The sequence below is a fragment of the Littorina saxatilis genome, linkage group LG9 (genome assembly GCF_037325665.1).
Source record: "Littorina saxatilis isolate snail1 linkage group LG9, US_GU_Lsax_2.0, whole genome shotgun sequence".
NCBI classification, from domain to species: domain Eukaryota; kingdom Metazoa; phylum Mollusca; class Gastropoda; order Littorinimorpha; family Littorinidae; genus Littorina; species Littorina saxatilis.
In genome coordinates, this window is record NC_090253.1 from 40,128,812 (window position 1) to 40,144,641 (window position 15,830).

Genomic DNA, 15,830 nt, shown 5'->3' on the forward strand with positions numbered 1-15,830 from the left:
CAAGCATTATAACCCAGAATGCACTCCATCAGTCTGCATCATATTAGAACATATGTGACCCTCCACCACGAAATGAGTCGCATGTCACCTCGCGCGGTTCTGCGCAAGGCTTAATATAAGTCCGGGGAGTGTCTGGTAACAGTGTGAGGGTCACCTTAGTCACAGGCTTATAACTCATACAGTTTTCGCTCTTTTCTAAAACGGGTTTCACCACTGGATAGAGCATAAAAAACTCTTTAGGAAAATGTAAAAATATGAAAATCATGCAAAGGTGACATGCGACTCATTCTATGGTGGAGGGTCACATATGGTAGTGTAGGATTTATTTTGCTGAATTTATTTCACAGATTAACACCAGCATCAGTTACGAAACTAATTCAGCAATCAATGTCCACTCTGTATTTGGGAGCAGCCACAATGCAGGCTATCTCCCAGGTAAAGGCCTGGTAATTGACAAGATGATATACAATGGAAAGAAGGTCTCTGTAAACATACCTCATACTGAAACTGAGGAACGGCCAGTAGAGGGCTCTCCCTTCTAATGACATTCTCCATGGCAGCAGGCTGAAATCACACGTTAATTTCATTTTAGAAGAAGGAAAAAAAAAGTAGAAGAGAGAGAGCTAAAGTTTTGTGGTGTAGTCTTGTAATCAGTCTTTTTGAATTGATAAACATTTTTGCAGTGGCCTTTTCAACCAAGATCATGGAAATATACCAATTTATGGGGCCCTCATCACCAGTGTTTTTTTTGTTTCTCCTGAATACACATCATCTAAAGGACTTCCAGAAAAAAAATAGAGACAAGTAAAAATAATCATTTACATAGTTATAATGTATCTTTACTTTTCTTGCTGTCAACCCTATCGCTGCCAATCTCATCATAAATGTCACCATCAAGAACATTGTGAAATAAAACAAAAAGAACACAAACAGTAGCAGCAGCAGTACCATGCAGAAGAAGCTCAACAATAACAACAGGAACAACATCACCATCATCACCAACAACAACGACCACTACGATTGTTTTCTCAGACGGCACACTCACAGCCTTGGCCTCTTTGAGTTTGTCCTGCATGAGGCCCAGCATGGTGGCACACACCACCGCCAGCCACTCCGTGCTGAACCCTGGCGCGTCCAGTCCTATCACGTAGTTGTCCCACACGTACAGCAGCGTCTCCATTTTCAGGTAGCCTGTAAGTATACACAACATATGATCCTTAGGGCAGGGTAAAAATGGTCATACACATAATAACCCACTCGTGCAAAAACATGAATGAACATGGGAGTTTCAGCCCGTGAACGAAGAAGAAGAAGAGGAGTACTAAACATGGCAAGCTTCTTATGTCTCAGACACATGGCAGTGTCTCCATCTTTAGGTAGCCTACAAATATAAACAACTTATTTTTTTTCTTCTTACAGCAGTCCCTGCAATGTACGGCCCCCGGCGTGAGCGGACACCTGACATGTACGGACACATTTGCTCGGCACGGAGTGTTTTCCTTCTATATTTGCCCCCCCTTAAACGGACACCTGCAAAACGTGGACGCGGACACTCATTTTCGGTCCCAACAGCAGGTCATACCTCCAATGTACAGACAGACCATCGTCAAATTTTCACCACAACAAAATCGATAACAGAGCAGTCCGGCTCTTGGTACAAAGATCACAGCCGCAATGGCGTGACGACAGTCACTGGTAACTTGAGTGCACCTGTACCCATCAGGAGGGGAGGTAGTTTTGGTCAGGAGTGGAGAACATGCGAAGATGCCAACATGAAACTGCACTGTGCGCTTTATTATTGTCTGTTGGACGTAAACAACAGAAACCACAGTCGATGAAGGTCCTGAACGAAAAAGAGTGAAAAACCGGGTACAGTTCTCAGCATCGTGTGTCTGTGTGTAACCTCTTTCATTGACAAGATACTCTTGTTTCCCCTCAGCCTTGACCAGTGAGTCGGTTGCCTAATCTGTGAACCCTTCAGTTGTCTTGCTTTGTCAAAAGTTACGACACAGTCAACTGGTTTTGCTCTGAGTGAACAGTTGGAGCTGACCTCTCTGGCCACAGCCCCAAACAGTACATGGCTGGAGGGAGTGAGAGAGAGAGGGAGGGGGGGTGGGGGTGGAGGGGTAGCTGGCTAAACTCTGTGGGGTGTCCGGTGTCACTGCATGCATGTCAGCAGGAAGAGCATTGGAGAGAAATAGAGAGGTGTACTCTTCCACACAATTTCCAAGCATCAGTTGTCACGGCTTGGGGTAGGCATTAGTGAGGGAGAGTGGGAGCTGTGTTATGTACAGTGTATTTCCGACTGAAGAGTGAAAAGTCACTGCCATGCCACATGATCGGCATGCAGTCAATAAAGCCAGACAAGATGAAAATAAATTACATGTTTATGACATTGCAGCTCTATCTGCTGCTATTTATTCAAACTGGTTTTCAAGCTTATTCTTGCAAAGCATCTGCACAAGCTCCTCTGTGCTGTGTTCATGTGGCTGCTTTCGTATGTCAGTGCATGGTGAGTGTGTTCACTGCCTTGAGGATTTATTTTATCTCTTCTTTTCAACACTTTTCATACAAATCATTTTTACAGAACGTTTAAAGAAGTATTAGGAGTTTATTGTTTAGTAGCCACAAGAAGTGATTAGCATAGACTCAATCCTGTTGTTTGTGTGTCTCTGTGCGAGTGTATGGGGGAGGAGGTGGTGTGGTCACCCCTCCCGTGACCGGACACCTGCAATGTACGGACAGTTTTGCTATGGCCCAAGGGTGTCCGTTCATGAGAGGGACTGCTGTATTACTCTGTGATCTTTCTAACAAACGAAAAGAAGAATTACTCTCAAGATTCAATTGCTGGGAAATTGGGGTCACTTCCTCCCAGTGGAAAGCTAGCAGCGACAAGAGTTGCCCTACCCAGATGTGTGCATGTTTTGGTCTACTTACCCACAAGCATGGATCGCACGATAGGTCTGAGCAGTTCTGTCAGACCCTCCTTCAGTAAGACCTGGGAGCCGCTCTCTGTGGCCACGATCTTCTCTGCAACGTTAAAATGTGTTTGTGTGTGAAGTAGTCTGTACAAGCACAGTGCAGTGGAGCCGCTCTCTGTGGCCACCATCTTCTCTGCAACCACAAAATGTGTTTGTGTGTGAAGTAGTCTGTACAAGCACAGTGCAGTGGAGCCGCTCTCTGTGGCCACCATCTTCTCTGCAACGATAAAATGTGTTTGTGTGTGAAGTAGTCTGTACAAGCACAGTGGAGCCGCTCTCTGTGGCCACCATCTTCTCTGCAACGATAAAATGTGTTTGTGTGTGAAGTAGTCTGTACAAGCACAGCGGAGCCGCTCTCTGTGGCCACCATCTTCTCTGCAACGATAAAATGTGTTTGTGTGTGAAGTAGTCTGTACAAGCACAGCGGAGCCGCTCTCTGTGGCCACCATCTTCTCTGCAACGATAAAATGTGTTTGTGTGTGAAGTAGTCTGTACAAGCACAGTGGAGCTGATGGGGTCTATGTCGACCAAAAGAGTGGGATTCCCTGTAGGTGGAGTTCCTGGAGGGGGATTCCCTGTATACAGGGAATACCACAGGATTTAGTTCCTGTAGCGTGTCGCTGATATCGCTGAAAGTCACGTGATGCTTGGCGACATCGGTAGAATTTGATGTTTTTCAATCTTTTTTGATATTTCTTAGAAATTCGAGTATGGTTTGCAAGTTTTATTGAAAAACTCCACCCTGTGGGATTCTCTGTATACAGAGAATCCCCCTCCAGGAACTCCACCTACAGGGAATCCCACTCTTTTGGTCGACATAGACCCCATCAGCCACAGTGGAACAAAAGATTTAGATGCAAGACCCCCCGAAATCGGTGTATGCTGTCTGAATGGCGGGGTAAAAACGGTCATACGTGTTAAAATCCACTCATGCAAAAATCCACTTGTGCAAACATATGAGTGAACGTGGGAGTTTCAGCCTATGAACGAAGAAGAAGAAGAAGATGCAAGACAGGGAGACATACACAATAACACAGGCAGGGGTGAGTTTTGGCGCTCGCCCGCTCGCCCCCGGCGACTTCAAATCGCGTCGGGCGGGTTCGAAATTCCTCTAAAATCGCCCGCCTGGCGAGTTCAAATTTCCCTGAAGCACAAAGTTGTTAGGCAACGTAGTCAATCGGAACGGCTGGCGAACAAATATCTCTGCGGGCGATCTCAAAATCTGTCACTTCTCTACTGCCCACTCATCCCCCCCCCCTTCCCCCACTTTCAGGACTCAGGACTACCACCAATCAAGGCCAGACACATTGGCTAGACAGCTACCCCCCTCCGCCTCACTTGACCGTGTCATCACCCCTCCAGTGCCACGAGCCGCTGGCGATGCATCAGCAGTCAAAATAGTTAAACCCACCTTCGTCCCCCCTCTTTGCGCTATTCACTTCACCCCCTCTCTTATATCTTATCCTGCGCTCACCAATCCTTCAGAGACTTTCACATGTTGTAAAACAGTTTCCTCTCAGATAAAAACTCGGTCATTGACCCCGAGTAAGAAGGTCAGTGTCTCGACAGGCAGCTGTGTTCAGGTTGCAAGTACCGGTCATTGACCCAGGTCTCAAGGCCAACCAGCTTTTACAATGCATCTGCCTTTGATCTGACCGCCCATCCAGAGCAAACATATTCCCCCTAGCCCTCTGTATTTTTCCTTTGATGTGCCTATGTACCACTGACTGCAGGGATACTCATTGAGACCATTTTCCAAAATATGTTAACACCAGCTTTACTGACCAACTTAGTACAAGTAGTGACAGTCCTACTGCTGTCAATTATTTCCCTTCAACTAAGGAAGTAAAAAAAACCAACCCGATCCACTATATGTGATAAAGAAGAAAAGACAGACCTTCAACAATAGGACAAGGGATGCAACTCTGCTGAATCAAAAGCATAAAGATCACCTGTGAACAATTCTAGGATCAGGAAATCTGAACATCTGTTTGTTTTCATTAGGAAATAGAAATGAAATATAATGCTTTTGATTATTTATGACTTAAGCTGTGGTAAATTTGGCTGGTATGCAACTTTTATACTTCTGCTTGATCTAACAGTAATATTAATAACACAGACATAAAGAAAAAGAAACAAAACAAGAAAGCAACTTAGAATTTTTTTTTTTTGTAGTCAGCTTTTTATACTTGGTTTTACACAACAAAAAACATAATTTAAATTAAAAAAAAATGCTGATTTACTCTTTTGTAGTGTGTGTTTATGTGGTAAGTAGAGTTCCATAGTAAATTACTTTGTAAATTGTGTGGTAGGGGGTACATAAAGGGGGTAACTTTTAGTGAGGTTTAGTGTGTGATTGTGTGACAGGGTGTGAATGTGGTTTTGATTTCTTGTTTCTTTGTGGCGGCTTTTATTTTAAATTCTTTATAAAAACAAGGTTAATTATCATTATATTAAAACATAGTACTTTAGTCATCAAGTTTTGTGTGTGTTTGTGGTAGTTATTAGTAGTGCAAATCCACATGTATGCATTATAAGTATGAATGTACGTCTTTTGTGTATGTGGTTAGCACGGGACGAGCCGCTGGGGCGGTTGTAAGAAATCCCGGCAGGTTGGGGGCCGGTTGGGATTTTGGGGGGCCGGTTCAATTTTTGACTTACCGGCCCCCCTGGCTGGTAGCCAAAAAAGTTAAGGTACACCCCTGCACAGGCATGCAGAAACATGTACTGGTGCACAGTTAATGACACAAGGAGTCATGTACCATACGCGTACCCAGAAGTCTATCATACTAGAAGTACTTTACTACCATTACCCTACACAAACATGTGGGCTCTGAGTAACACAAGCAAACGTAGCCATTCACAGACAGACAGACAGACACACACACACACTCATACAAACACCCACACTAATCATAATCATGCAAACAAACACCCACACAAAACATACAAATACCGCAAGAAAGCCAGACACCCCCACACACACAAACACTAACGTTATTCATGCAAACGAACACCCACACCAATTCCTGCAAGAAAGCCAGGCACCTCTACACTGACACAGTTTTATCACATTCTCACTGTATCTGGCACTCACCTCTGGCAGGCAGGTAGGCGTCAGAAATGGCAGAAGCCAGATTGGGGTACAACTCTTGTAGGATGGAACCCACCTTTTGTGCAAACCCCTTCATCTCTTCAAATTCCGTCTGAAACACAGTCAAAAATTGTCACAACAATACATTAAAGGTCCTTGTCTACATTTTTATACCGAAATCGCCATTTGACCATTAAAATGCAGAGTCTATTATCTACAAATATCAACAATACACCCCCTTTCAATCAGGAAAGACGAAGCCAGTGTAGCAGTTTGAAAATTCATTTTAGTATTCCAGCGTAGTACTCATAGTAGGATATCCTTATTTGGAAAATGCCAAGCGCAAAACTCCTCTCAAATCCCGTGCATTTCGTGCGTTTAAAAAAAAGCGTGGACAGCGCTCCAGTGTCAAACTGTTGCTGCACTTGTTTGGGCGTGGCTATAAGCATAGTGACATGAATTTGATTGGTCAGTATTTTTAGGCAAAGCACATGTTCTCAGCAAACAGAAAACAAAATATTGGAAGCGTGAGTCACGCTACCCAAAAATAAAATCTTTTTTCACATATATTTTTTTTTCTGTAACTTTTTTCCCCATGGTTCATTCATCATCTGACATAACTTTTTAGCGAAATCTAACCATAAGATTATTGAAAAAAAGCAAAAATGTAGACGACCACCTTTAAACAGTGGAACACCCGTTTTAAGACCCCTTCACTCAAGACTTTTACCCCTTTCTTCTTCTTCTTCTGCGTTCGTGGGCTGAAACTCCCACGTACACTCGTGCGTTTTTTTGCACGAGTGGAATTTTACGTGTATGACCGTTTTTTACCCCGCCATTTAGGCAGCCATACGCCGTTTTCGAAGGAAGCATGCTGGGTATTTTCGTGTTTCTATAACCCACCGAACTCTGACATGGATTACAGGATCTTTTTCGTGCGCACTTGGTCTTGTGCTTGCGTGTACATACGGGGGTGTTCAGACACCGAGGAGAGTCCGCACACAAAGTTGACCCTGAGAAATAAATCTCTCGCCGAACGTGGGGACAAACTCACGCTGACAGCGGCCAACTGGATACAAATCCAGCGCGCTACCGACTGAGCTACATCCCCGCCCACTTTCTGTTAATAACCTCTGCAAATTAACCTCCATTTTTAGACTCCATCCCTTTTAACACCTGATTATCTCACATTTTTGAGGTCTTCAAAGGGAGATTCCACTGTACGTACAGCAAAAGCCAAAATGACTTACCTCATCGACAAAAGGAAACACAAAACCAAAGAGTGCCCTATTTTGTTTTAACCTTCAGTGTCATATAGCATCCCTGTGGTTTTATTATGCATGTACTTCTGCTATGAGTCATTTTTGGTTTGTTCAAACGGTACGCTTTTCTGGCTGGTTTGACAGCAAAACTTTATTTTGTAACTAACTTCAGTATACTAACATTTCATCTTAAAGACTCTAATGAAGCGTTTTGAAATCTCATGTAATGCAGAGGTTCGTGCGCCATACCAAACTCTCGCAGCCGAAGTCTGGCGCTCGCTGCCAGCTTTGCAGGATATTGTGTTGTGTGCGCGCGCACCCTTAACTTCCACCTCCGAGTGACGCTATGCTCGCCAGCTATTCTAAAAGGTTGGGAAGAGCGCTTCTATAAGATGTTCAAACAAAAGTGGCAAAAAAGTCAGGATAGAGTCCAGCTGTCATGATTTTGTTATTACCTTTCAGAGAAAAAAACAAGACGCACAGCTGTGACAACCCACCTCAGAACCCGAGTCGAGCATGAATCCTGGCCGCGTGTCCAGAAAAGTGAGAAACTCTTCTACCATCAGCGCCACCACTTTGCCTGGCGCCGGCTCTCGTCTGTTAGCAGAATCAGGGATATTTGCATCAACAGAAAGACACACAAACATTACTGCCTTCACTGACTTTCTTCATTCTTTCTTTCTTTGTTTGGTGTTTCACGTCGTTTTCAACCACAAAGGTTATATCGCGACGGGGAAAGGGGGGAAGATGGGATAGAGCCACTTGTTAATTGTTTCTTGTTCACAAAAGCACTGATCAAAAAATTGCTCCAGGGGCTTGCAACGTAGTACAATATATGACCTTACTGGGAGAATGCAAGTTTCCAGTACAAAGGACTTAGACTTTCTCCATACCTCAAATGATAAGAAACATACTTTATATTATAACACATGTCACATACACATGTACAAACACAATTTGCTGGTGTGCACACTCACAAAAACACAGACACTGCATATGTGCAGACCCACATCTGTACATGCACACCCCCCCCCCACACACACACACACCATCACCCTTAAAACTAACCAATATGCTTGGAGAAAAAACATAAAAATGGACAGAGACAGACCATGATGTAGACAAACACAAAGGGATAAAACCTGAGAATCTTCAATATCAGAAGAAAAAATTAGCCTGGGATTCATATGTCCCAAATATTTTTATTTTTCATTGCTATTTTCCCTTCTTGAGGGTTCTGAAAATCTACAAGTGTTGAACGCTACATACCTGGACAGGCCAGGACTGGTCACCTCTACAAAAGGGACAACTAGCATGTAGTCTGTGTCACGCAGTCGACTGTTGGTTCTCTGCAGCGCATGATGATAGGAGAGGGTAGCTTTCATTGCGTAAAATGCACCTGAAGCAAAAGAAGAAGAACAAGTCGCGTAAGGCGAAAATACAATATTTAGTCAAGTAGATGCCATTTTTCAGCAAGACCGTATACTCGTAGCATCGTCAGTCCACCGCTCATGGCAAAGGCAGTGAAATTGACAAGAAGAGCGGGGTAGTAGTTGCGCTAAGAAGGATAGCACGCTTTTCTGTACCTCTCTTTGTTTTAACTTTCTGAGCGTGTTTTTAATCCAAACATATCATATCTATATGTTTTTGGAATCAGGAACCGACAAGGAATAAGATGAAAGTGTTTTTAAATTGATTTGGACAATTTAATTTTGATAATAATTTTTATATATTTAATTTTCAGAGCTTGTTTTTAATCCAAATATAACATATTTATATGGTTTTGGAATCAGCAAATGATGGAGAATAAGATAAACGTAAATTTGGATCGTTTTATAAATTTTTATTTTTTTTTACAATTTTCAGATTTTTAATGACCAAAGTCATTCATTAATTTTTAAGCCACCAAGCTGAAATGCAATACCGAACCCCGGGCTTCGTCGAAGATTACTTGACCAAAATTTCAACCAATTTGGTTGAAAAATGAGGGCGTGACAGTGCCGCCTCAACTTTCACGAAAAGCCGGATATGACGTCATCAAAGACATTTATCAAAAAAATGAAAAAAACGTTCGGGGATTTCATACCCAGGAACTCTCATGTCAAATTTCATAAAGATCGGTCCAGTAGTTTAGTCTGAATCGCTCTACACACACACACACACACACGCACGCACGCACGCACACACATACGCACATACACCACGACCCTCGTTTCGATTCCCCCTCGATGTTAAAATATTTAGTCAAAACTTGACTAAATATAAAAAGCAATAAAGTTAGCATGACAGCATGGGAATGAGAGAGAAAAGTTCTTGACAAGCATCACTCTATGTCTCGACATGTATTTCTCTCTCCCTCGACTGTTGACAGAGATAAGAACAGCCTCGCTTTCACCTAGATCCTGCCTAAAAACAATGTTCAGACCTCATGTTCAGACTCGGCGTAATGATTCCGAAAGGACTACTTTTTAGCGGTCAAGTTCAGTCGTCCGCATACTCGAAAGTGAAAAAAAGATGAAACGTTTTGCTACAGTATCGGAGGATGAACTGTCGAAGAAGAAAAAGAATCTCGTGCCAACCACTACGCAGAAGACCATCCGAGTTGTCCAGAAGAAGTTCTGAAACACGTCACGTTCCAAATCAAAAGACGACATTCTATTCTCTTACGTCACTATTCTTGGTTTACGGTACCATTCGGCGGCTTTGCTACGAGTATGCCATAGTCTTGGTTGGCCGAGACCTTGAGGTGGAATGCGAGTGATTAGGTTTGTTGATTTTGCTCGGAGAAGTGGTCCGTGTTCAAGCAAGTTTCTTTCTTCTTTGAAAACAAAAACCCTAAGACCAGTGAATGTCAAGATATATATGTTAATTGGATCTGTGATCCAAACATGCCTTTTGGTCAATCTCGATGGCAGTTTATTCCACTCGCTCTACGGGCTCGTGGAATAAACTTCCATCTCGATTGACCAAAAGCCATGTTTGGATCACAGATCCAATTAACATATAGTGTTTTTACCAGGGCTGAGGTGCACGAAGCGAAAGTGGGAGACAACCAAACGGGAGAGAACAAACCGCGGCGTCTGATTCGTTGAAATCACAACAAATCTCAATTTCAACCAATCGAAGACCGCGGCTGACTCCCACCCGGTTGGTAACTTTCTCGTGCACCTCGGCCCAGGAGACAATCATGGAGTAACAATTTCTGTTTCTGTTTAATCATAAAGAAAACATCAATCCACACACCATAAATGTAGTTTGCACTGTGCTAGCTACAGTCAAAATGATGCAGCGATGTGACAGCCAGTAAAGAAACATATAACACTCCTTTCGGAGCAATGCAGTTCTTCTTCTTCTTCTGCGTTCGGGGGCTGAAACTCCCACGTACACTCATGTTTTTTGCACGAGTGGAATTTTACCCCGCCATTTAGGCAGCCATACGCCATTTTCGGAGGAAGCATGCTGGGTATTTTCGTGTTTCTATAACCCACCGAACTCTGACATGGATTACAGGATCTTTTTCGTGCGCACTTGGTCTTGTGCTTGCGTGTACACACGGGGGTGTTCGGACACCGAGGAGAGTCTGCACACAAAGTTGACCCTGAGAAATAAATCTCTCGCCGAACGTGGGGACGAACTCACGCTGACAGCGGCCAACTGGATACAAATCCAGCGCGCTACCGACTGAGGTACATCCCCGCCCCAGAGCAATTTTTTTTTATTTTTTTTTTTTTTTTCATTTTCATTACTTTATTGTCCCATCGCTGGGAAATTCGGGTCGCTTCCTCCCAGTGGAAAGCTAGCAGCAACGGAGTCGCGCTACCCAGGTGTCTGCGTGTTTAGGTGTATTCAGCCACCTGCACTTATGGCAGAATGACCAAGGTCTTTTACGTGCCATTGTGATGACACGGGGGTGGGACATGGCTTCCGTCTCTGGGTCTGCACATAAAGTTGACCCGTGTCCGTCCCGGCCCGAATTCGAACCTGCGACCTTTCGATCACAGTGCAGTGTTTGCTGACATCACACTGCTTCTGCCAGAACAAATCGCTTGTTAATTGCAATGCTTGTCATTCTCATCAGATGCAAGAAGACTGACTCTGCATAAGTCTTACTTACTCTTGTTGCACAGTCTAGTCATGCATTAAGAGTGCTTTTCTCCCTTTGTTTCTTCGAACTCTACATAACTGTTACATGAAAGAGATCTTTCTACAATCTAGAAAAAAAAGCAGAAACACAATAACTCAAAAATACAGAACACAATATACATACCTACAGATCCCTTGATGTTAAAGAAAGTGGGCTCTGAGATCAGAAGTTGTTCGCACTTCTGTGAAATCTCCAGGTCCAGTGGTGATATGGCGCTGCGAGGATTGCCGTTCAACAAGTCGATGTATGTCTTGCGAACTGGAATGACAAAACCCCAGAACATAAAGTTTATTAGCACAGATGAACTAACAGAGGCAGAGAGACTGAATATACTGATAGAATTTAAAGAGAAAATATATTATTGATAAGAAAAAAAAATCCATTTGATATACAACATATGTTACATCTGACAAAGAAAGACACTCCATCAGTTCCTGTAATGAGAAACCCTTGCTATTAGAAGACACCTCAGTATGAATTTGAAGAACATTTCTTATTGTCCACTGTTCTAATCATGAAAGGACACTGGGAATGTAGGCACAACTGTAGCTGGTCCCAAGGGTGACGTGAGACCTACTGTAGTTATAAAGTAAATTTGAAATCCCTTGTTACTTATTTGCACTACCAGTCACTTCAAGCTTCTAACTTAAAAGTACCGTCTTTCATACACTACCATAGATGAGTTTTGACTTCACCCTTGGATAGGAGCAGCATTCCTTGTCTAGACACACACAAAAATCTACTGTCCGGTTGTGTCAAGTGGGATTTTTTTTGCTGAATTCTCTTTCCAAACGTGCTACTTAATTTAGCCAAAATTTCCACTCACAAATTTAGAAAGGCTGTAGATTTGTGTATTAGTTTAAGATGAAAGATGCCCATATCCCCTGTAAAAGTCTGGACCAACCCGGTTGCTGACACTGGAAAAAATGAACTTTTAAACTCTCTTTATCCTTCAGCCTGGCTTTTCTTTGAAAAACAAAGTTCAAACTGTTCATGCCTGGCCGGAGATAGTGGACCTGAAGGAAAAACTGTGGGGCCCAGAGGCGAACTGCAGACTTCATCACATCAACAACCTTGACAGTCTAGCGCATGGCGACGGGAACGCAGAAGAAGAAAAAGAAACTGCTCATGAGAAACAAACAACAGCATCCTTACCTTTAGGATTGGTGAGGAAGAGTCTCCATGACAACTGGCGGATGGGTTGCGCCAGAGGCTGGTTCAGACAAACATGTAGCTTGGACTTCATCTCCGGCCACTTCTTCAGCAGGCTCACCACCTGCCATTGAGTGCGGTCATGTTGATTTCAAAATTATCGGTTGGATATTAAAGGAGAAGAAACATTTTTGAAAACAAATAAAAGAACACAGAACTAGCAACTTTAACTCTATACCCATCAATTGCTGCCTTCTAAGTTTTTATGAATAACAAGAGAATACAGTGGAACCCACCTTTTAAGAACCCCCAATTTAAGACTCCCTCCTATTTAAGACCTTGGGTTTTTTTTTTACTTACTGTTCATAACCTCTGTAAAATTACCCCCATCTTAAGACTCCCTCCTTGATTTTCTTAGATTTTTGAAGATCTTAAAAGGGGGTTCCACTGTACAATGTAATATAGAAACATCATTTTGTAAGCTTGTGTTCTCAACTTCTGTTCAGAAACAAGTTTTCTTTAAGCTGAAAATAAAACCTTTTTCAAACAAGCTCTGTTTCTACATTCAACACCCAGACACCACCTACCCCTTCCTCTGCCCCTTCCACCACCAGGTCAGTCTTGGTGTCCAGTGGCGAGTCCTCCATCAGCTGTCTGGCCACGTCCTCGTTCAGGTGTTGGTCCATCAGCATGGATACCTTGCCGTACATGTTTTGAAATGCCGCACCTGAAGCAAAAGTGGAATCAGTACAGCGTTTATGCATTTATGTGTTCCTCTGGGAACTGGGGTGCATGTTCAAAGGAAGTCTGCAGTTTTACTCTGTGGAGGAACATTGCTGCATGCAGCATCAATTTTCTTCCTACAACAATAGCAAAGTTTTCTGTGATTTGTAATATGATTTGGCTTTTTCACTGGCCTTGTCGCTGACTGCCAATGGCAATGCCTAAGACTGACCCCTGCTGTCTCTCAAGACTTGAGTTACACTGGGTATGACCAGTTCGCACGGTATGTTTTATGCTTGCTGATGTCAGAAAATTGTATCGTACTTTCCGGGTTACAAGGCGCTACAGCGCATAAGGCGCACCCCCTTCTTTTTAAACAAAATTGTAATCCAGTCACCCATTGGGCGCAGGGGGCCGATAGGGCGCACCAAAATTAAAAAAAGTATACCGGTAACAAACGGTCGAAGAATGAAAATAAGCCGCACATCAAAGGAAGAATACAGAGTGGAAATATGTGTGCTCTGTGTGTGCGGCGAGATCAAAGGCAGGTCCATTGTGATAGCTGGGTTGCCTTGTTTAGACACTGACCTTCTTCCCAGGGGTCAATGACCCATTTTTTGCTATGAGAGGTGGTTCCCCTGTCATAGATCTGTGAGAGGAAACACTTCCTGCACCAGGGTCAGTGACCGAGTTTAACCTATGTGGCGGTCTCTTTGATGTCTTGAGAGGAAACTTGGCCAGGGTAGTACCTAGTAGCTGAAACATGCATTATCACAAGTTGTTCGACTGGTACTCAGGCAGTCTCTTTGATTTTTTTCGTATTTCATACACGGATTAGGCGCTTCGTTATACAAGACGCAGGGGTCAAACTCGAGGAAAAAAGTCGCGCCTTATGACCCGGAAAGTACGGTACTCAACGCATGATCACCACAGCAAGTATCACTGCAGCTTTCATTGCAAAAGTAAAAGCAGTCGTATTTATTGTTCAGATAAGGTTACTGGCATCAAAATAATTATCGTTTTTGCAATGATATAAACAGTACCTCCTTCAATTGCCTTGGTAGCTCGCTGCATGAAGAGTTCCTTCTCAGCATCCGACAGGTCTGTGAAGTACTGCACATGATTCTGTGTCAGCTGCTGCTGAATGGCGTCATTCAGCTCCAACAGGAAGGCGTTCCACTCCTAAATGCACGAAGAATGATGTCACTGAAGTTCTGTTTATCTTAGACTTATGTGTTGTTAAACCATCATGATGCTGTCTTTAAAGCTTATAATTATATGCCCACAGCATCCTTTCATAAACAACAAATGAGATGTAAAGTTCAAGACCAAGGGACATTCCCTTTACTTTAATAAAGATGTAAATGCAATAATGAATTTGCAAAATTGTCCATAACTGTGATGATGTTTTTTATATGAATGGTAATAGTTCTACGAGTAGTAGTCCAATAACACACTTTTCAGCGTTGGACTTTGGATTATTACTCATCATACACTGCCGACGCTGTTATGGATACCAGAACACAGTTTCACTGCTGTCAGATGAAAGCAAAATAATAAAGAAAACTATAACTTAGTAGTTCTAAGTAAAGGTGAATGCCTCCACCAAGAAGCACTGAGTGTTTTTCCCACTATCGGACAGCTGACCAATACTTCAGATAAAAAAAGTATATGCCTCAATGACCGATTGGACCAAGGCCTGAAAACAACACTGAGCACTCAAATGTAGGTTAAGATAAAGTTGCATTCATAACATAGACTGAACTTTTGAAACATTAATTCTTGAACAGTTACGCTATATTCCGACCTAAACTCTTCAGGCAATCTGAAGTTGTTTTTCGTCTAGTAATCGTCACTGACCTAATAGATGTTGTGGAACTACTTCTAGGTCAAAACGAGGATAGTAACCGATTTTTCACAATCTTTCGTACAGCTGGTATTGGCAATTTCACACACTTTTTTTAAACCATAAAAAACACCAAACGCAATTCTACTACAAGCACTCATGGGTATCCTGTATCGGATTAAACTCCTTCTGCATGACAGTTTCATCCAATCTGTAGTCTAAAATTAACGCAGAGTGTACTCTACTATCTAATTCTGAATTGAAATAAGAGGGCGGTATACGTTACAATAAATCTGAAACGAACTTTTTCCTCAATTAGCGTTATAGCTATGTCGTGTTAGACACGTCTCACATTCCATGATATGCTATGTCTCTCAAAGTAATAGGTTGAAATCAAAGCCAAATGCTTATCAATTGGTGTAACGTAAACGATGAGAGATATATTTTGTGAGGAAGGACAGCAGTTATACCTTAGTTTGCGTGATATCTTCTTTACAATTCAACAACCACTTCGGAAAATACTTTGGACCCGCCATTTTGTCAACAAGTTTCGATGTCAAGCAGATTTTGTAAATGGCAATTTGATTGGCTGTGTCGAAATACAGGACCAATCATAAGGCCTTTAATA

The 15,830-nt window shown here is 42.7% G+C and overlaps 1 protein-coding gene across 1 annotated transcript in view; it reads right to left on the bottom strand.

The window, feature by feature from the left end:
* Positions 1 to 15,771, bottom strand: part of LOC138976065 (uncharacterized) — a 28,673-nt gene extending 12,902 nt beyond the window's left edge. Inside the window, exons 1-11 of the mRNA XM_070348875.1 lie at positions 15,673 to 15,771; positions 14,400 to 14,538; positions 13,221 to 13,360; positions 12,637 to 12,757; positions 11,605 to 11,739; positions 8,607 to 8,736; positions 7,835 to 7,934; positions 6,079 to 6,187; positions 2,938 to 3,030; positions 1,046 to 1,191; positions 496 to 564 (exon numbers count right to left, since the gene is read on the bottom strand). Of these exons, the coding sequence (XP_070204976.1) occupies positions 496 to 564; positions 1,046 to 1,191; positions 2,938 to 3,030; positions 6,079 to 6,187; positions 7,835 to 7,934; positions 8,607 to 8,736; positions 11,605 to 11,739; positions 12,637 to 12,757; positions 13,221 to 13,360; positions 14,400 to 14,538; positions 15,673 to 15,738 (1,248 nt within the window). The 5' untranslated portion in view covers positions 15,739 to 15,771. The remainder of the gene's footprint in view (positions 1 to 495; positions 565 to 1,045; positions 1,192 to 2,937; positions 3,031 to 6,078; positions 6,188 to 7,834; positions 7,935 to 8,606; positions 8,737 to 11,604; positions 11,740 to 12,636; positions 12,758 to 13,220; positions 13,361 to 14,399; positions 14,539 to 15,672) is intronic.
* Between the last annotated feature and the right edge of the window lie 59 nt (positions 15,772 to 15,830).